This window comes from Ascaphus truei, chromosome 8, assembly GCF_040206685.1.
Source record: "Ascaphus truei isolate aAscTru1 chromosome 8, aAscTru1.hap1, whole genome shotgun sequence".
NCBI lineage: Eukaryota > Metazoa > Chordata > Amphibia > Anura > Ascaphidae > Ascaphus > Ascaphus truei.
In genome coordinates, this window is record NC_134490.1 from 85166955 (window position 1) to 85188150 (window position 21196).

Sequence of the window (21196 nt, forward strand, 5' to 3'; positions counted from 1 at the left end):
AGCACTAATGGCGGCCTATGGGACTCTGCAAAATGGTGCCTGAAAAGGCGGGAAAATTACACAAAGGGCTATAATCGCTAAAGAACTATTAACCCTTGCCCTCCCGGATGGATCCCAGTGTGTGTGTGATGCAGACACTGATAACAAGATATAACAATAAAGCATGGGGACAGGGGAATATACATTTTCATGCTATAACAAGGGTTAAACCACATTTCTGGACCACAGTCCAGTTAACCCCTTGTCTCCCTGGTGAGGTCAGGGGATGGCCAAATGGGGTGCAACCCCTTTTATACCGGGCCACCCCCTTTCTCCCTCTACACTCCCCTCTCTGTTTGTCCCCCGTTCACATCAATCCGGGCCCCCCCTCCCTCCTTTCCAGCTCCGTTACCCCCCTTTCCAGCTTCATGCAGTGTGTGTGTGCGCGTCAGTCTGTCTGTCTGTCTGTCTGTGTGTGTGTGTGTGTGTGTGTGTGTGTGCGTCAGTCAGTCTGACACACACACACAGTCAGTGTGTGCGTGCGTGTGTGCGACGCGCGTCAGTCAGTGTGTGCGCGTGCGTGCGTCAGTCAGTGTGTGCGCGTGTGCGCGTCATTCAGTTTGTGTGCCGTCAGTCAGTGTGCGTGCATGCGGCAGTCAGTGTGTGCATGCGCGCGGCAGTCAGTGTGTGCGTGCGCGCTTCAGTCAGTGTGTGCGTGCGCGGCAGTCAGTGTGTGCGCGTGTCAGTCAGTGTGTGCGTGCATGCGCGCGTCAGTCAGTGTGTGTGTGTGTGTGTGTGTGTGTGCGTCAGTCAGCGTGTGTGTGCGTCAGTCAGCGTGTGTGTGCGTCAGTCAGCGTGTGTGTGCGTCAGTCAGCGTGTGTGTGCGTCAGTCAGTGTGTGTCTGCATGTCAGTCAGTGTGTGTGTGTGTGTGTGTCAGTCAGTGTGTGTGTGTGTCAGTCAGTGTGTCAGTGTGTGTGTGTGCATCAGTCAGTCAGTGTGTGTGCGTGTCAGTCAGTGTGTGTCTGCCAGTCAGTGTGTCAATGTGTGTGTGTGTCAGTGTGTGTGTGTCAGTCAGTGTGTGTGTGTGCGCACGCCATTCAGTGTGTGTGTGCGCGTCAGGCAGTGTGTGTCACCCAGTCAGTGTGTGTGTGTGCGCGTGGCAGGTAGTGTATGTGTGCGTCAGTCAGTGTGTGCGCGCGTCAGTGTGTGTGTGTGTGTGTGTGTCAGTCTGTGTGTGTGTGTGTTTCAGACAGGCAGTTTATGTGTCAGTCAGTTTGTTGTTGTTGTTTGTTGTTGTTGTGTGCCCCCCCCCCCTCTCTGCTTTTTCCTCTGCCCTGCTGCGGCGAAGGGGGGGGGGGTTTGATGATGATGATGATGATGATACCTGCTCGCGCTCCCGGCCCGGCCCGGCCGCGGGGGGAATGGTGGTGGTACCTGCTGGTGCCACCCCGGCACTCCCGGCCGCGGGGGGGGGTTTGTGGGGTGGTGGTGGTACCTGCTTGCGCCACCCGGTGCTCCCGGCTCGGCAGCGGGGGGGGGGGGGGTACCTGCTTGCGCCACCCGGTGGAGGGGGGGGGGGGGGAGGTTACCTGCTTGCTGGGGCTCCCGGCGGTAATACGGGGCCCCGAGGAGAAGAGCCGAGTGGGCAGGCGGCGTGTGAGAGGCGGCGGTTATTCGGCGGGAGTTTGGCTGGCGGCGTGTCGAGAGGTGAGGTGGAGGAGGCTTGGCGCCGGGGAGGCTGGGGTTTGCGGTGAGGGGGGGTGGGTTGCGGTAAGGGGGGCACAGGGGTGTGTGTGAGACACTGTTAGCCAACACCGGCCAATGAGAGGTGTGCGGGGGTGGGCGGGCCAAGGGAGCAATCTCATTGGCCTTAGGCGGTGTGACGGGCCAAAGGTCCAATGTGATTGCCCCTAGACACGGGGAGACACAGGACGGACAGACTGACATACATACATACATACAACGGTTTGAGAAATATATATATATGTCAGTCTGTCCGTCCTGTGTCTCCCCGTATATATATAGATGGAAAAACTCTCTGCCTATCTAAATGGTTTCACCTCACAATTCTCAGTGACTTGGGCCCTTGGTTCCGACATGCGGGTATATCTCTATACTTAGATTTAAAAAATTGGAACTTTGTGATTTATGCTGTATCAAAACTGATGTTCATTATAATGTATATGTACAAATGCTGTATACACACACACAAATATTACAAATATTACAGTTTAACATAGGTTGATACAATAGCTATGGAGGATCCATCCCAAGGATATACACTTAAGCCCTCTACAACACCTTAACTCAGGGGTGCACAATCTTTTTCCCCTGCACCCCCCTGCCGGCTGTCCCCCCCCCTCCTCCTCGTACCCCCTCTTTACCTTGGCTCCGGCGCTCTGACGTCATGTTGCCATAGCAACGCAACATCACGTGACCCCGCGGCGTCATTTGATGCTGCGTTGCCATGGCGGCGCATCATCAGAAGGAGTTTGAGCCAAGGTAACAGTTACAGAGGCCTTCGCCGCTTCCCCGGCATTTAATTTAAATCCCCGCAGAGAACCCCGCGCCCCCCACTTTGCACACCCCTGCCTTAACTGCTTACAAAGACGTTGACAAATGGAGAATATTAATGTAGCTAAATGAAGTTTAAGGAATATCATTTGGAATTCATCTATCATGACCTATGGGCTACATACAGGAGGTTAGGTTGCTCACTCTTACTATGATCAGGTGCAGACGTTGTGATGACATCTCCAACATCTCGATGGCCCAGCAGATTGAAAGGAGGAAGCTTAGCAAGGTGGGGTGGTAACACAAACAATATTTAGCAAATGTAACTCCTGTGCTCCCAGAGGCGCCCCTCTGGCAAGGAAGGGGATACAATTAAATTGCTTAAAATATACAGCCAAGATCAACATTCTTTTAATTGGCAGTGGGTCTTAGACCACTTTGTTATGGTCTCTTGTACCCTGCTGTCATTATAGTGTTGAATTTAAAATGTTTGTTAAAGGTTGTGGTTGTTAGCAACAGAAAAATAAAAAAGGACACAATAAGTACAGTGGCTCACCGGTCACCTGGCTAACTACCAACACAACACGTCAGTTTATTGTCAGGGTGAGGAGAAAATGAGATCTAATTCTGTTGTACAGATTTTTTCATTTCAGTCCCCCCTTAAAAACTTCCCTGAAATGATGTTCTGTGCATATAGGGGTTTAGGTTTAAGGTTTACTATTACCTATGGCGTAACCCTTGATTTATCACTGCTACATACTATGAATTAGCTCCTATACACACACACACACACACACACACACACACGTTTGTACTCTAAAATAGCAAATACAATCATGATTTGCTGGTCTTAAAATATTCAAAACAAATTCCTAACTAATGTGAAATGTATTTATAATCTGAAAATCATAATATTCTTGACAGCATCATACTGTGCTTCTAGATATGTATCACTATGGATGCATAACAATAATCATTTACAGGCAGTCCTCGGTTATCCGACGCAATGCGTTACTCAAAATGGCGTCGGATAGCGAAGCGTCGTAAAGCGAAACCCGTTTTCCCGTAGGAACACTGTTTAAATCAAAACGTTCCGTTCCTGAAGGCATTTTTAATGCTAAAATACACAAAATATTTTACTCAAACAATAAGATTATGCTGCACACACATACATTATGATGTAAATATTATATTTATTGAATCCAGAACTGTATAATAAAACTGTTAGACATGTTTAAAGGCATAAATACCCCACTAAACCCTCACACAGACTGATCTGGACGATTTCCCTGACAGCAGCTTTCTGATTGACATAATGTTGCAACTTTGCAAAGCGTCGTAAGAGCGTCGGATAAGCCATTTTGACGTCGTAAAACCGGCCATAGGGATGCATTGGACAGCGTTGGATAAGCCATTCGTCGTAAAGCGAAGCGTCGTAAAACGAGGACTTACTGTATCAGCATTTGGATGAAATCCCCCAGGCACTGTGGTTTGATATAGCTCTACTCTTTCGGGTGGTTGAACAAGTCTGCATTCCTGAGGTCATGCGGGTTTAATGAGCAAGTCATGAGTGACAAAGAGAAGGTGCTTCTATCTACCCCAGTAGCGATTATAGCAAACATTTTACAGCCCCAAAGTTAATCAGTAACTAACACAGGGTTCAAGTAGAAACCCTATCCACAACAAGACGTTTATTAGATCTTTTCGTTATGTCCGAGGACAGCGTCCTCCTCCCTAATCTAGTACAATTTTAAAATACAGCCATTTTTACTCAACCTCACAAAGATGAAAACATGAAAACCCCATAAAATATGCCACTACCATAACCTAAAGGTTAGTGGGAAGTTTGCTTTGATTGGCAACTTATTTAATTACTTATGATTGTGTGGATTGCATCGATGCACATATTAAAGGGAAAAAATAAATAAAATGTAAAAAAATTAAAAGCAGCAGTCCAAGCTGACGTTTAAGGGGGAACCAGACAGGCGTGCCCCTTGTCACCCCACCTTTTTGAGTTAGCTCTTCAACATCTGACATCCTAGATTAGGGCCAACGCAGATATAAGAGTGCAGATAGGGGACTCAACATATAAAATTTCGGTCTTCGCGTACGACATCTTGTCTCTCACTTAACCCTTTAAGTCACTCCCTGATCTATCTCAGGAATTGGATAGATGCAGTAAGCTTTCTGGTTTTAAAATAAATAATGATGGAAATTAACCTCAAGATCTTACATAGATGGTACTATACCCTAGCTAGACTCCACTCGTTTTTTCCGACCACCTCTCCTCACTGCTGGAGGCAATGCGGTCAGATTGGTTAGTTTAAGCACATTTGCTGGACCTGTCCTAAGTTTGTACAATTCTGGGGGGAAATTAAAAAGTTAATAAGGAAAATAACGGGACTAAACTGCCCTTGGAACATGGAGACAGTATTAATCCTGAAACCAATAGAGGCCTTAGAGTGGAACACAGACAGACTAATGGTTCATATTTTTTCTTCAGCTAAAGCAGTAATAGCTAGAAACTGGAAACAGATCGATCCGCTGACAATTACTGAAGTAAAAAACAAACTAAATTACATTATTGCAATGGAAAAACTTACCAGTTTAATTCAGGACAGATACAAATCTTTTCTACAAATATGGGGGCCGTGGATGTTTTACTGGGAAACAAATGCTTAATATATCTCTGACAATCTCTCCCCCAATGTTATATCATAAAACTGCAATGTGAACCACGCCGAAAAGTAAATACAAGTGTAACAAAGTATAATTGATTGTACCGAAAAACAAAGCAAAAGTGGAAATGTATCCCTCCCCATCCTTACCCCCTCCTATTTTTCTTTTGTACCCTCACCCCCAACCCCAAAATAATTTGTGCATAATTTTTTTTTTTAAATAAATAATGATAAAATGTATGCTCTGAACATAAACCTAGCCAAGGAAGACATTAAATTGCTATCAGTAAACTTAAACTATAGGTGGTGCCATAGAGCAGTTAAATACTTGGGAGTTAATATCCCGGTAGACTACAAAGACTTATTTAAATGTAACTACTCCACCTTGATTGACACGCTTAAGGATATAGGAGAATTGGCCAAATATAATATCTCGTGGGTAGGCCGGATTAACTCTGTGAACATGAATCTCCTCCCCAGAATTCTTTATTTCACACCCTACCAGTCCAGGTCCCATTAAGGGTCATACAGGTTCTGCATGTAACGAGTGCTCACCACAAACGAGACTAGACCGCGAGGCTGATGTGGGGATGTATATAACCACCGCCCTACAACCACGGGGCCAGGTCCGGATTGCAGAGTCAGGGTCGTGTAGCCAGGTCAGGGTAGGAGAGTTCGGGTAAGTCGTGGTACTTGCCGTAGTCAAGGGTTGGAGAGAGGAGAGTAGTCGTGATCCGTAGTCGAGGAGAGAGCGGGAGTCCAGAAGCGAGCCGAGGTCCAGGGGCACAGAAGAGAGAAGTCCAGGTATGAGCAGGGGTCACAACGAAAGGTCAGGCAAGGCACAGTAACAAGAAAAAAATGTGAACAAGCGCTAAAATTTAAACACCAATGTGACAAGTTACAAATATCTTAAAATAAAAGTTTAAGTTAGGCTGCCTGGTACCTACTGCCAGTACCAACAGAAAATACGTGAAAAAAGAAAAAAACCTGGCGCCAAATATTCAATGGAAAGTCCTGTATTCCTCATGGAATCCGCACAAAGCAGCAGGGCATAAACACGCAATGTTATGACAGAGTCCTCTTGGCGCAGATGGTATCCTTGCAGAGTTGTAGCTCTGCTCCGCCGCGACTCAAGTCCAAACCGCCCTTCGGGTATTCCCAGGAACAGTGCCGGTGACGGAGGCTGGTTCGTGGGGTACACGGCTCTACACCACGTGTGGCCGCTCTCCTCACTTCCTCCTCCTGTTACACAGGCTGTCTCTGCGCGCCCGCGCGCGAGTGTGCCCGTGCCCTTAAAGGGACAGTTTATGCGTTCTGAATGCCGGGAGCAGGCAGATCTGAGGAAGTAGAGTAACGTCTACGAAACGCGTAGGGCAGGTGACATAGTCACTTTGTGTTTGGTACTGGACTTGTATGGGACATTTGGTTAGGAGCCTTTTTAGATCTGCCAGCTCCCGGCATTCAGAACGCATAAACTGTCCCTTTAAGGGCACGGGCACACTCGCGCGCGGGCGCGCAGAGACAGCCTGTGTAACAGGAGGAGGAAGTGAGGAGAGCGGCCACACGTGGTGTAGAGCCGTGTACCCCACGAACCAGCCTCCGTCACCGGCACTGTTCCTGGGAATACCCGAAGGGCGGTTTGGACTTGAGTCGCGGCGGAGCAGAGCTACAACTCTGCAAGGATACCATCTGCGCCAAGAGGACTCTGTGATAACATCGCGTGTTTATGCCCTGCTGCTTTGTGCGGATTCCATGAGGAATACAGGACTTTCCATTGAATATTTGGCGCCAGGTTTTATTCTTTTTTCAAGGCACAGTAACAGCAACAAGCAGCAAGCACGGGTACACAAACAGGAGTTTATGCTCAGCCAGTTTGTGGGAGGGCTGGCTCTGTGCTTAAAGGGCAGGCAGCCAATATAAAGACAGCACACAGCTGCAAGGTAACGAAAAGGAAAGGCTCCTCAGACATATTTAGTCCACTGATAGGCAGGGGCGGGGGGAAATGCAGGTTATGAGTAATTGATAGCATTAACCTCTCGTGTACTTCTTGAAAATGAAGCGACACCGTGTATTGGAGACCGGAGTATCCTCCGTTGCAGAAGGCGATGCGGAGGCGGAGCCTAGGTCTGGTGTTTGCAGGAGTATTGCGGCGCTCGCACGAGCGGCGTCACCCAATGCATCACTGGGGGGCGGGTCCGAGGTCCAATCCTCACACTGCAGCCCCACATTAGCAAATTTATCTGGGCTAATAAAGAGCCTCGAACAAGTAAAAAAAAATGACCCTGAATCAGCCTACGGACACAGGGGAGCTGTGCTTGCCATGCCTGTTGGCTTACTATAGGGTAGCCCAATTTAGGCAGGTAATTGCATGGCACGCGGATCCTAAATTTAAGAGATCGATAGAAATTGAGACTGATGTTATTTAAGTAATAATCCCAGAAGAACAGGGCATTACTGGCCAATAATGCCCTGGCTGGAAGAGTTGAAGGCCCGAGGCAAAGCCGAGGGACTTTAACCAACCAGGGCATTATTGGCCAGTAATGCCCTGTTCTGAGGGGATTATTACTATTATAGGCTAAATGTAGGCTTATTTTTAATTTAAATGTTTTAGATTTTTCATAAAAAAGATGATTGTCTACATTATTTTGCTTTTACTGCTAGTTTATTAAAAGGAAATTGTACATACACACAGCCCCCCTCTATATATACACACACACACACACACACACTGCAGCCCCCCCCCCCATATACACACACACACACACACACACACTCTGCAGCCCCCCCTCTATACCCAAAAAACACACTGCAGCCCTCCTCCACCCTCTACACTCACAAAACACACACATTGCCGCCCCTGTAAAACGACAAAACTGCAGACACACACACACACACTAAAACACTCTGAAGCCCTTCTCCACCCTCTAAACCCAGTGACACACACACCACACAAACTACAGCCCCCTCTACACGCACAAAACACACTGCAGACACACACCAACAAAACAGACTGCTGTCCCCTCCACATCCATAAAACACACACCAGCAGCCCCCCCTGTAAACCCACTGCAGCCCCTCTATAAACCCACACTGCAGACACACACACACCAACAACACTCTGCACCCCTCCTCCACAGACAAAACACACACTGCAGCCCCTCCGCTACACCTACAAAACACACACTCTGCTGGCCCCCTTTACACCCACTAAACACACAACCCTTTCCCCTCACTCTCCTGTGCGGAACTCTCTGTAGGCAAGGAGGGGGAGGAGTCAGTGCCTTGCTGCAGTCTCCTGTCCAATAACCTCCCCTGTCTAAGAGCTGACCTCACTCTTTGTGAATGAAAACTGAAAGCTGATTGGCTGAAAAACTTGGCAGGGTGCCAAAAATTCCGGCCCATTACTGATTGGATAAAGATCAGAATTGTAACCAATTAGAGAGCAGGGATTTCAATAAGACTCGGAATTTACCAGCTTTAACATATAATTATCCTTATAGTTTGAATAGGGTACTGTGGCAGCCCAGACAGATAAGAAACAATCTACGTCTACGTCTCCGGCTTCCCACACTGGAACATACTGTACTTTACTAATGTTGGAAGCCTGGAAGGAGGAGACGTATCATCTCTAGTACGGGCTCCTTGCTGACAACCTTATTCCTCAACCCAGATTTACCCCGGGTCTAATTAGACAAATTTTTAGAAACTGGTGGTCCAAAGGGGTGTCCAAGATTGTTGATCTAATGGAGAAGTCAGATTGCAAAACATTTGAATTCATGAAAAAAGTGATTGATTTTTTTTAGATTTATTCAGCCGAATGGTTGAATACAACAATTTGAAGCACACTCCCCTCTTATGTCATTTGAGGAACCTGACGCGGGAGATTTTATTTAAACAACACAGGGAGATATCGGGGGCCTCTAACCCCAAGGCTGAAATTAATGCGGTTCAACTCCGGAGACCCCCTGCTTCAATACTGTGTTATTAAAATAAATACAGCTATATTACCTCGGCGGCTAGCCGCTAAAGGCAATGAAGGGGTTAAGCCACGGCACCTGATTTGTTTGGGGTTTGAGGGGGTGGGTGAATGGGGGTACTTAGCCCAGGGTGGGTGGTTAGGCCTACCAGGAAGGTTGCGGAAGGAGTTAACCCCTTCATTACCATAGCAGTTGTAACTGCTATGGTAATGAAGGGGTAAATTCCTCCCGCTACCCTCCAGGTAGGCCTAACCACCCACCCATGGCTAAGTACCCCCATTCACCCACCCCCTCTACCCTAAATAAACATTCAAATACAACAACCCTACTACCCACCCCCTCTACCCTCTCGCCGCCCCCCCCCCCCGCCAGGATGATGGTTGTCTTCCTCCGCGTCCTCCATGAACAGCAACATTACAATAAGAAACAGGATACTGGCCACTAGCCCCTTAAATCACCTTAGCAGTTAGTAACCGCTATAGTAATTAAGGGCTTAACCCCCTACCCCGCTATCCACATGGGAGGTTCAACCATCCTCCCCAGAGCAACGTTACCACCCCCTCTACCCATTGATTGTCACAGTGGTAAACCATGACCCCAAAATGGGCATGGATTGCCACAATGGCAATGCAAATGGTAATTTTGCCCATTACAGTGTGTATTTTGTATTTATTTTTTATTATATTGCACTGTAAAGGTTTTTTGAACGGGGAAAAGCGCCATTAGCCATCTTTGGCTAATAGCACTTTTACCCATTTCGGTGTAGTGTTGTTGGAACAGGGGGTGGGTGAAGGTGGTAATTGCCCCAGGATGGTGTTTAGTCCTTGTGGGGCGGTAGCGCGAGGGGTTAACCCCTTAATTACCGTAGCGGTTAGCCGCTAAGTAATGAAACTGGCTGTAATTTTATTTTTATTACTGTACATAAGATTGAATCCGGGTCTCTCCGGAGCTGAAATAAATATGTGGGTCAGCTCCGGAGACCCCCGGTATCAATCCTATGCAGCAAAAATAATCCTTGTTATGCATATCGCAATTCTGATCTTGCCACCCGTGAGCTGGCGAGAAATGAATGCAAGTTTTTATAGTACGATATGCATAACGGAATTTAGTGAATAGCAGTTGCTGGGGCATTTTTTCAGCTATTGCACGGCTCCTTACAGCCATTCTAAAAGGGCACTTATAGTGCATTAAAGCTGCAGTTCAAGCTGCCGTATATATATATATATATATATAATAAAAAAAAATTACATTCAATATGTGCATCAATACAATCTGCACACTGACACGTGATTGGCTAAGGTGCCGATCAATCCGTTTTCCTGTAATCGATCGCTGAAGATTCGGCTCGGGGCTCTTTATCACTGTTAGGGCTGCAGAGGATTACCCAATATGCAAAGTTCTGTGTGGAAGATCATGTGACCAGACAGGCACTAGATACAATTGGTGCACTGCTAGAGAGAGGGCAAAAGGGGTGTGCCAGATCCTGTCTCAGAAGAGGAAGGGGATATGACTTTGTAAATGGTTGCTATAGAAACAAAAATGCTTGTTGCATTACAATTGCAATACATTAAACATTTTTTCCTTTTTAAAGCTACAAGTATTTTCTCATAGTACAGAACTGATTTATTAAAAAAACCAAAATACACATGTAGGATATTGCTTTAACTGCTGCTTTAATGCACTTATCGAAGTTTAGTGAATAAGCCCCAGAGAATACTGGAGTTGTCATTTCAACTAGATCCATGGTCCTGTTTGTTAAATAGGCCGATCCCGGTCCTGAACAAGAGCTCTAATAAACTCATATTAGGACTGCATCCAGATGTGCAATAGCATGGTACTGGAAGAAAAGTGAACTACTGTACCCGATATAGCTCTTATACAGAATACGATCTGGCTTAATTACTGCACGGAGAAGTTGGCTAGTCTAGTTAGACACACCTATGCTAAAACAACTTGTAAATTAGTCAAGGCTGACAACAGTATGACCAACAATGGAGGATCAGGTTAATCCTAGGGGGTTACCCCCTCCCCCCCCCACACCACCACCCATTACACGCTTTGCTCCTTCTTTGGCCCTATCCCTTCCCCCCCATCGCCACCTCCTGTTGTGTGATAAAGGAGATGGGTACTAGAGCTGTGTTGAGTGGACCTCCTGGGAGTTCCTCTAGGGGCCTGGGAGCAGTCCTCTGCATGATATAACGCAGAGAACCTTGGTTGTAGATGAAAATGTAATCAAATACATGTACTTGTAAAGTTTGTGTAACACCTCATCCCCTCCCCCCCCCCCCCCTCCCACCCACCATGTACTATTCAAAAATCAAGAGGGGGGGGGAAGTGTTCAGTGACATCTTGGATTTGCATTAAATAGAAACAGTGTGTTGCTAGGTGGGAAACCCTATGGTGAAACTTCCAAATGATGCCACTGCAGTTTTCCTTTCACTGATTCCTCCGATGACATCACTGGAAGTTACAAATGCTGCAGTCTTATGGTTCCCAAAGTTGGGCAAATCTGGATAGAGACCCCATCCCATCCAAAATTACGTTTCCTATAAAAACATCACATGAAAGAGTGGCCAATTAGCAGTGCTGCAATTCAATCAGGTGACTCAGCTCTGCCTGTACCCATTTGCTTGTCTCATCATCACTGTCAATTAGCCCGGTGAGGGCTGGTACTAGAGATGAGCGGTTTTTGGGGGGCTAATTTGGATCCGCAGCGGATCAGCCGGTTCCTTTGGTTCGCGGATTTCAGCAGATCAATGTCAGAAAGGGCGATTTGCGTTTGGCGGATTTTTAAAATTATTATTACCAATACACGGATTCCGTAATGCGTTCGCTGGCGAATTCCTAAGTATCCGCCAACGAATTGCTGAATCCGCGGATTAGATCCTACAAATCCGCCCACGGGTTATATTTCATGGGGGATTTTGATGAATCCGCGCAGATTGAAACCGCCCAAATCCGTTTGCGGATTTTACACTGCAAAACGGATTTTGGGGGATTACATCAGCGAAAATCCGGGGAAACGGGTTTGGGCGGACCTCTAGCTGTGACATCAGACCGTTCATCTGATTCTATTCCGCCATGTTGTTCTATCACAGGTATCAAGTATAAACAGAGGGACTTAGTAGGAACGAGCATTAAGACCAATGTAACAGTAGCCTCCATATTGCCAGATACATGCTTAATCAGGTCAGTTTTACTACTGCAGTTTCATTCCCACATAGACACAGTTCAGTTTCTCCTTGGTAATCAGGAAATATAAATCCTGTACCTTGCAAAAAAGAGTACATAAATTACAAACTCAAGCTCGTGGGTTTTTTAAGCCAATGTCAGTTAAACAGTTCTGTTAAAATCTCAGCTCAAAGTCTACTACAGAGCCGCTCTTACCTGGCAGCCCTCGGCACAAATGCAGCACAGAAAGGGCTTTGATGGGGCCCTTGGACGCTCTCTCCATGCTAATTTCACCCTGAAACTTACTTGTAACTTAAGCCAATATAAATATATATTGAATAGATGTTATCAATGTTTGGAAAATGTTTGAAAATGTTGAAATATAATAATTGCAAATCTTTAAAACGGTATCTAAAATGACATTACAATAAGCTTGTGACCCTTCTAGTCCTAAATGTTTTGTGATCTGGTCCCATTGGAGAACTAGTTGAAGAGCCTGCTCTACTATAAACTGTATTGTAAAAGAGTAGCATGGAAAGCTCAAATTCATCCTTGTCCACCTCACTTAATCCTTTGTAAATACAGGTTAGAATTTGTCTGCTCTGTATCTCTTTACAGTTATTGTCTCATTATAGAAGCCAAATATATTTTATTGCCAAATATATATTGAAAACAGACTGTTTGCTCATTACCCAAACGTCTGTAAGACCCACGTAATGTAAATAACTCAATTTTATTCAAGTTTAAGGCTGATGTAAACTGCCATGTGAAGGTGCAATTTTGTCTGTTCTTTAGGTTTTAACATAGTTATGAGAATGAGACCAAAGTGGTCTCATTTTTCACCAGAAACATCATTGTTGTGCATACAGTATGTATCTATAAAGAATCTGTGATTCTTTAAAGTATTATAGTTACTAGCAATAAACGGCTTTGGCTGGAATCAGTTTGTAGAACAACCTTGGACTTTTGAGAATAACCTATGCAGAACAAGCAGGTGACACAGGGACAGCTGAGTTACTAGCGTTCACCGTGTTCTCTCTCAGGTAACCACAAGACAAGGCGACACTGGGAGTTCTTTACAGTAGTTGGTCAACTGAAAAGCAGACGACATATTTATACAAGAGAAGTCAAACTTCAACACAAATAGTGTCAAGTACATTGTTGATTAAACTTTAACGGCTAATATGAACATTGACAGTGCTTGTGTCACGGTTATCTGCAATTTAAAAAAAAAATTATTCTGCTATCAGGAATCAAAAACACAGTAGTAGTGTTGGGAATATTTATAAAATTCAGTCATCAGACTACAGACAGAAACGACATTCTGCTAATTCACATTCCTACCACTGAAATAGGTAATAAATAAGGCTATGAAACATCTTACTCGGGGCAGTAACATTTTGAACAGGTCTTAAAGCAGAAATAGGTCAAGAATAACTGTAAACATACAATACAGACTTAATGTAACACAGAAAATATAGTTAGCATACCCCCTACTCTTCCGCCAATACTTTGCTGCCTCCCCTAAACCTGTCTTAGGGCTGGGACCCGCTGCGCCCGGCGGCGCGGGCGGCCGCACGAGCGTTCCCCACCAGCAGGGGAATCCTCCCGAGCCGGTCCCGGTCCCCCCTGGCTGCACAGCTCACTACGCGCTGTGACGTGTCAGCTGCTAGGGGATTCAAGAGAAATGTAATCCCAAGCGTCGACGCGTCACGTGGTGTGGCTGTGAGCCAATGAGGAGGGGAGGCTTCGGGGAGCGGGGAGGAGAGTGTGGGGGGAAAGCAGCGTGAGTGCCTGTCTGTGTGTGTGCCTGAGTGCGTGAGTGTGTGAGTGCCTGTCTGTGTGTGTGAGCGGCTGAGGAGTTGAGGGGCTGAGGGGCTGAGGGGCTGAACAGTTGAGCTATTATGGAGTGGTTGTATACAACATGTACATTCATTAAATAAATGCAACATCAAACAACTTAGACAGTTCTATCAATACATGGTTGAGAGGCTGAACGGCTGAGAGGCTGAACGGCTGAGGGGCAGTCCCGCCCCCTCACGTCATGGCCACGCCCCTTCACGTCATGGCCACGCCCCCCCACGTCATGCCCCCCCCCCATTTTGGCCACGCCCCCCCACCCCGCTCACAAAAATTGTCCCTTTGGACCGGAAAAAGCCCCAAGTGCCTCTCCACGCGCCGCCTGTCTGCAGTGCGGGCGCGTGGTCTGAGGCAGCGGGGCCTTGGCCTTACTTTAGCCTTTCAGTAATACGGTAGCGTTAGTTACCAGTACTGATATCTTAAAGAAAACAAACAATACTGCGCACGAACACTGACACTGTTCACTGAAAGGAGTCTTCTGCCCCAGTATGTGCTGTGTGTATATTATATTTACCACTTGGTAAATATAGGCGATAATATTTAGTAGAACAGTCATTCCAAACCTTCTCATACATTGGACCAGTAATGATGGTAAGGAATGGTATTAACCAAAAGCTTTACAATCCCCCAGCTCACATCACGCCCCTTTCCCACCACAAAAATGTGCAATAAGCCGTAAACACTTAGGTTGCTCTTATAGTGACAGCGACATCGCCGTCGCGTCGCAACAAATGCATTGTTGCCGTCGTCGGCGCTTATAGTGCACGCGGCGGCGACAAAGCGACGGAGCGACAGTGCTACTAGAAATCTGGTAGTCACTGATATTTGATTTTTTTCGGCGACGGTCACCAATTGCGGCCAATCGGGAGCTTCTCCGTGCCTCTGGCCTCCCCTTTAATGACGTCATCCAGCGACGTCGTGTAAACTTCAAATACAGCATGTTGCTGTGGCGACAGCATCGGTTGCGTTGCCGGCGATGGATGTATAAGCGCAGCCCTAGGAACACACACAGCTTAATATGATGTCACTTATTTATCTCAGCACTCCATGCAACTAAGTAATGGGATCAGCAGGATCTAGTTAGGAACGGTACAGGGAGGTAGTTAACGAGCACTGTTATTTATTATTAATAATAACTTTTTTCATATATCGCTTTTTTCCCAAAGGGAATCAAAGCGCGTAAGTTACATTACAGTGCGCTGTACGCAGCAGATAGGAATGTAACAGGCAAAGTCCCTGTCTAGATGAGCTTACAATCTATGTTTTTGGTGCCTGAGGCACCTAGGAGATAAAAGTGACTCGCCCAAGGTCACAAGGGGCTGATCCCAGGATTTGAACCATGTTCCCCAGATTCAAACTCTGTGTCAGTGTCTTTACTCACGGAGCCACTTCTTAGTGTACAGTATACTGTGTTTATCTATATGCCGCTGTTTTTAGTGGAGGTTCAAATTTAGGATGTGCTTAGGGATCCCATGGTGGTAGAAGGGATATTTTTTTTTTTAAGTGCTGGCCCTCTGCCAATATGTAAGTGGTCCTTGTATGCTTCTACAGGGAAATGTTATTTTTAAAATACACACATCTTACTCTTTTGAAAACATTATTGTATTATTTTTAACTTTTGTCCTCATACCTACAATCAACTTTAAATTTAAAAAGGTGAAGACTACTGGAAGAAGAGAGGTTTGTAATCACAATACGTGGAAGAGCATTGGGAATTCCTTCATCCAGCACTGAATCGACAAGGGCTGAAGATGATGTATGTATTATTTATGATATTCATTGAGTGCTTCAAGAAAACTTCTTTAGGGGCTCCCTTTTACAATTAGGAAACACTTTAGGCAGATAGAAAAATAAGAAAATGAAAGGACCCTAACAAAGTCAGCTGCAAGTATATTCATTTGCTGGTATATGTAGCCTAAATAGACAAGAGGCAGGGCCGGCCTGTAATTTTGCGGGGCTCGGTGCAGGGCGTCTTACGGCCTCTTACCGGGTCCAGTGGTCCTTTCTTCTTGGCATACGTTGCGGTGTCACGAAACCATGTGGCATCACGTTGTCATGGCAACACCGAGTCATGCTGTGTGACAATGCGACACCACGTGATGGCATGTAACGTGACGCCATTTGACGCCACAGTGCCATGACAGGACGCTGTAGGGGGGAGATGTCTTTAGACCAGGTAAGAGGATACTTAGAAGCCTCGCACTCTCCCCCGACAATCAGTTTAACTGTTGTGGGGAAGAGAGCGGAGCTCAGTCCGATGTCACCGCCATCAAGCCGGACCAGAAAAATGACCATGGGGGTTATTCACTAAGGTCCATTATGGGTTAACACAATCGATCTTTCATTAACTTCCTTTCAAGTCAATGGGAGATAACACTTGAATGGGAGCATTAACCCGTAAAAGACCTTAAAGCAGCAGTTAACCCCCCATTATTATTATTTTTTAAGTCTAAACTGAACCAGTCGGGATCCCCCGTTCCTCAAACATCGTCCCTCAACATCTGATGATGTCAGGTATTTGTTATTTTTTTAGTGCCCATTTGGACACACAAAATAAAACTACAAACATGACCACACAGTCGCCAACAGAAAGCCTGTGAAGTTTGCCGTTTACTATTGGTTGCCGTGCCATCCCCTGCTGTTATGTGCAGCTGGCACGTTTGATGTCCAGCTGGCACATATTATGCGTGGTGCCGAAGTGGGGGAACTGCTTACGAAATGTCTGGTCTGCAGGTCATTTGGAAGTTTGCTTTTAACGGCTCAAATGATTTGTCAACTCTTCGTTACCATCTCGCAAGTCACTACCAATTCTAATTCCTGTTTTTCCCAGATTTAAGGAACTTTTAAATGTGTGTATGGCGGGAGGGCGTCTGATTGTGTGCGTGGTAGAGAAATCCGGAGATGGGGTGCACCCCGGGAAATGTCTTGGAGACGGTGAGTGAGAGGAGGTGAGAGATGGGCAGACGTAGATAAAGAATGGAGAGTAGACTGTGTGTGGGAGAGTACTTGGAAAGTAGGTCAGCGACGTAGAGAGGAGCGGTGTTATGATAGTCATGTAGGTAAGCACAAGTGTCTTGAATTTGACTCTGTAGAGCAGGGGAGTGCAATCTTTTTTTCCCTGCGCCCCGCTGCCGGCTGTTGACCCTCTCTGCGTGCCCCCATCTTACCTCCGGCGTCTAGGCGTCATGACGTGGCAACGTGACATCACATGACCCCGCTTTGCCATGGCGACACGTCTCCAGAAGCCGTCTGAGCCAAGGTGTGTGCAATTTACAGAGGCCTTCGCCGCTTCCCAGGCATTTCATTGAAGTGCTTCGGGAAGCGCCCGCCGGGCCTCTGTAAACCCCGCAGTTGGCGCACCCCTGCTGTAGGGTATGGGTCGCCAGTGTAGCGACTTGCATAATGCTACAGCAGAAGAGCGGTTAGTGAGGTAAATGAGCCGGGTAGCAGCAGCTAGAAAGGACTGGACAAGAGGCAGACGGAAGAGGGGGGGAGACCACCTATTTAGAAGAGCAGTTCCTCTTGGTCTGTTTTCTTTTTTGTATGTATATTTTATATATATATATATATATATATATATATATATATATATATATATATATATATATATATATATATATATATATATATATAATGGGGTCTGCGTTAATTATAGCTCTGATGACTCCCTGCTTCCCAAGATACTTACCGGGGACGATGACGTCAACACAGTCCCCTCCAGGGGAAAATAAATTAAGGTTTAAATCTCCCGTGTTATGCTAGGTTTTAAAACCTCCACGAAGTACCAGCACCACGTTCTCCGGTAAGTATCTCAGGAAGCAGGGGTCCCCGGAGCTGAAATTAATGCAGTTCATCTCTGCAGACCCCCAGATTCATTATACCGTACATACATACATACATACATACATACATGTAGGGGAAGCAGAGGGAACTGCTTATAAACTTTTAGGTCTAAGCCATTGCTAACGTTGCCTATATAGACGGAGGCATCAGATGAGACAAGCTTCACACACTACAGGGGGAAATTATTCATTGTTGGGTTACATGAGGTTATTGTAATGTGGAAATAATTTGCATGATACATATTGCCCTTTAACTTCATATCTTTGAATGTGTACTTTCTACAAGGAAATGCTTCTGAAACTTATTCCACATACTTCAGCTCGAGTGGGAGAGAATAATTTTGTAAAAAAAAATAAAATTAAAAAAATTCTGTGGGATTCAAAATAAATTGTGCTTGGCTAGAAAACTCAAAAGTAAAGCAGGATAATGCCGGGAGGGAAGCAAAACAATTAAATTCATCAGTATTACATTAACAAACATGCCTACAAACACATCATTATCCTACAGTAAATCTGCACTAAAAAGATATTTTAGACAGATTATTTACTTTTAAGAATACAATTAAGCGATCTGCCTTGGATAATCTCTAATAGTTTTTTTGGGAGATTGGCAGAATATTACACTGTCCTGCACATAATAGCCATTCAGGTATTTCTAGTTATAATGAATGATAAAATCAAACGGACATTAGAACGTCCCAAACATGTATGAGACGACATGCAGCAGTATTCGCTGTATGTATTATAAAAGTATCCTTGATTACATTTAATGACACTTTTCATACTGATAATGCATTTTTGTTGTGAATATATATTGGCGCTGAGTATTCACATAACCATGCACTTACACCAACTACAACCATAATCAGTGGGCAAAGTGTGATGGGACTAGGGGATAATAATATATATTTCTCAATGAAATCAGCAACATGATTAATGGAAGATTAAGCAAACCCACTAATGGAAGCACCCAGTATGAAGTATTTAGCTCTCACCCAGCTCCCACGATCAGCCCCTGCCCAGCTGGAGCAGCTCTGGAAGTGCACAGTGGAAAGTTGCACAGTGAGGGGTGCGTGTAGTATTTAGGACATGGACTGGAAAGGTTAATCAGAAAAAATAAATAAAAAGAAGATCCAATTCAAGCAACAGCGATAGACGAGAGATTCCTACCGTATTGTGTAGCTGCTTCTCAGACATGCTGGTAGTCCTGGGGCGGGTCTGAGTGCTGGAGAGAGCAGAGTCTGTGCCCAAGGCTCAGCGAGACTTGTGCTGTCTGCAGTAGTACAAGGCATTAAAAGGCCAGGGAAGACACGTAGCAAGCTGCCTGGACCAGCCTCTTCTAGTCCCCTCCCCTTCCCTTCATTAACCATTGTCAGGTCCCAGTCGTGTGAGTGGAGGACTGGGGTAAAGAGGCAGAGGTCCTGGAAACAGGACAAGGGGTTCGGGAGGAGCCCCCCTTCCACTCATTCAGTCCTCTCCCTGCTCTCTTTGCACAGGCTTGTCTCCTCCCTCACATTCTCATCATCCCTCCTCCCAAATTCTTCCTTCCCACATTTCTCTCTCCTATTCGCATAAGCTGGAAACCTGTACAATTCGCAGAGATTTCTGCTTCTGAAAAGGCTGATGCAGTTAAAGCTGCAGTCCACATCATGCATGTGCCGTCCACATCATGCATGTGCAGTCCACATCATGCATGTGTGTGTGTGTGTGTTTTTTTTTTTAATCGGTTCTGTAATATGAGAAAATACATATACAGGTAGTCCTCGCTATCCAACGTCTCACTTTACAACGAATGGCATATCCAACGCTTTACAATGCAACCCTACGGGCTGTTTTTCGACGCCGGAATAAGTTATCCGACGCCTGAATGCGTTATCCAACGCTCACCGCCACCGGTTAACATGGGACTCACTTTACAACGGTTTCAGTATCCAACGCTACTTCCAGAACGGATTCCGTTGGATAACCGAGGACGGCCTGTACACTACCTGCACTCCCATTGGTCTACACTACCTTTTTGTTTCTATAGCAACTATTTACAAAGTCACATCCCTAAGGCCCCAGAGGTCACGGCCGCACGCGCTTCAGAGCACCTGGTGGTGCGTGCACAGATTAAAGCCGCAATGTGCGGTCTAGGGGGAAGCGATGGGATGCGCGGGGTGCGGCCATGACGGGTGGAGGGGTGGCACAGCCTTGACGTCAAAGCTGCACAAGGCATAGCCTGCCATTGGTCTACACTACCCTTCCGTTTCCTGCTCGCCGACCATGTGATCACGTCGCTGCAAGGAAAAGCAACATTCTTGTCTTCCCTGCCAGCGGTCGCGTCATCGTGCTTTGCGCGCCCACACGGCGACTGAGGCCTGTCCCATGGAGGGCTGTGCTCTGGTGTGTGGCACGCACGCCGTAGCGCGCGCTGCAGCCTTCTCAGCCTTACTTTTCTCTCTAGCGGTGCAGAGCTCAATTGTATCTAGTGACTTGGTCACATGATCTTCCCCACAGAAAATATTAATATGCATATGCGTTCCACTGACTGCAGAATACTCCTCTGCAGCCATTTAGTGAACCCCCGCGCAGAATCTTTGCTGATCGGTCACAGGAGAATGGACCAATCGGCAACTTAGCTAATTACTTATTGTCTGGGTTGTATTGATGCACATATTAAGGGGGGGGGGGAACGCAACTTGGACTTATGCTTAAAGTCTAGGGGTGGGGGCACAATGGATGAAGAACTGTTATAACTACACGCTTTACTACTGGGGATTATTACTACCTGATTCATCCAGCTCACAGGCACAGATGCCATTCAGCAGTTGAGCTAAAGGTGGACTACTTTGCCTGGACTTGTTACCTCACCTTTCCTTTATCTCACCCTGTTCATCAGTCCCCTTAGAGGGAATATAACTTACACGCTTTACAATAACCCTCCCCCTACACCAATTCTACCAACCAATTAGAGCAGGGGTACGCAAACTGGGGGTTGCAAGATTTTCCGGGGGAGGGGCGTGGTAGTTACAGAGGCCCTGCGTTCTTCCCCACAACATTTAAATTAAATGACGAGGGAGGCGCGAGGCCTCTGTAACTCCCTCTTGCCTGCTCTCAGCCGGGTCTTTGGTGACATGTCACCATGACAACACGGCGTCAACTGACGCCGCCGATACCAGAGAGCCAGTATTG

The 21196-nt window shown here is 46.2% G+C and overlaps 1 protein-coding gene across 2 annotated transcripts in view; it reads right to left on the reverse strand.

The window, feature by feature from the left end:
- PAPSS2 (3'-phosphoadenosine 5'-phosphosulfate synthase 2) overlaps nt 1-19412 on the reverse strand; it is an 86420-nt gene extending 67008 nt beyond the window's left edge. For both annotated transcript variants that reach the window (XM_075612905.1, XM_075612904.1), the window contains exon 1: nt 19193-19412. In XM_075612905.1, coding sequence (XP_075469020.1) covers nt 19193-19219 — 27 coding nt within the window. In that variant the 5' untranslated portion in view covers nt 19220-19412. The remainder of the gene's footprint in view (nt 1-19192) is intronic.
- Nucleotides 19413-21196: the final 1784 nt, after the last annotated feature.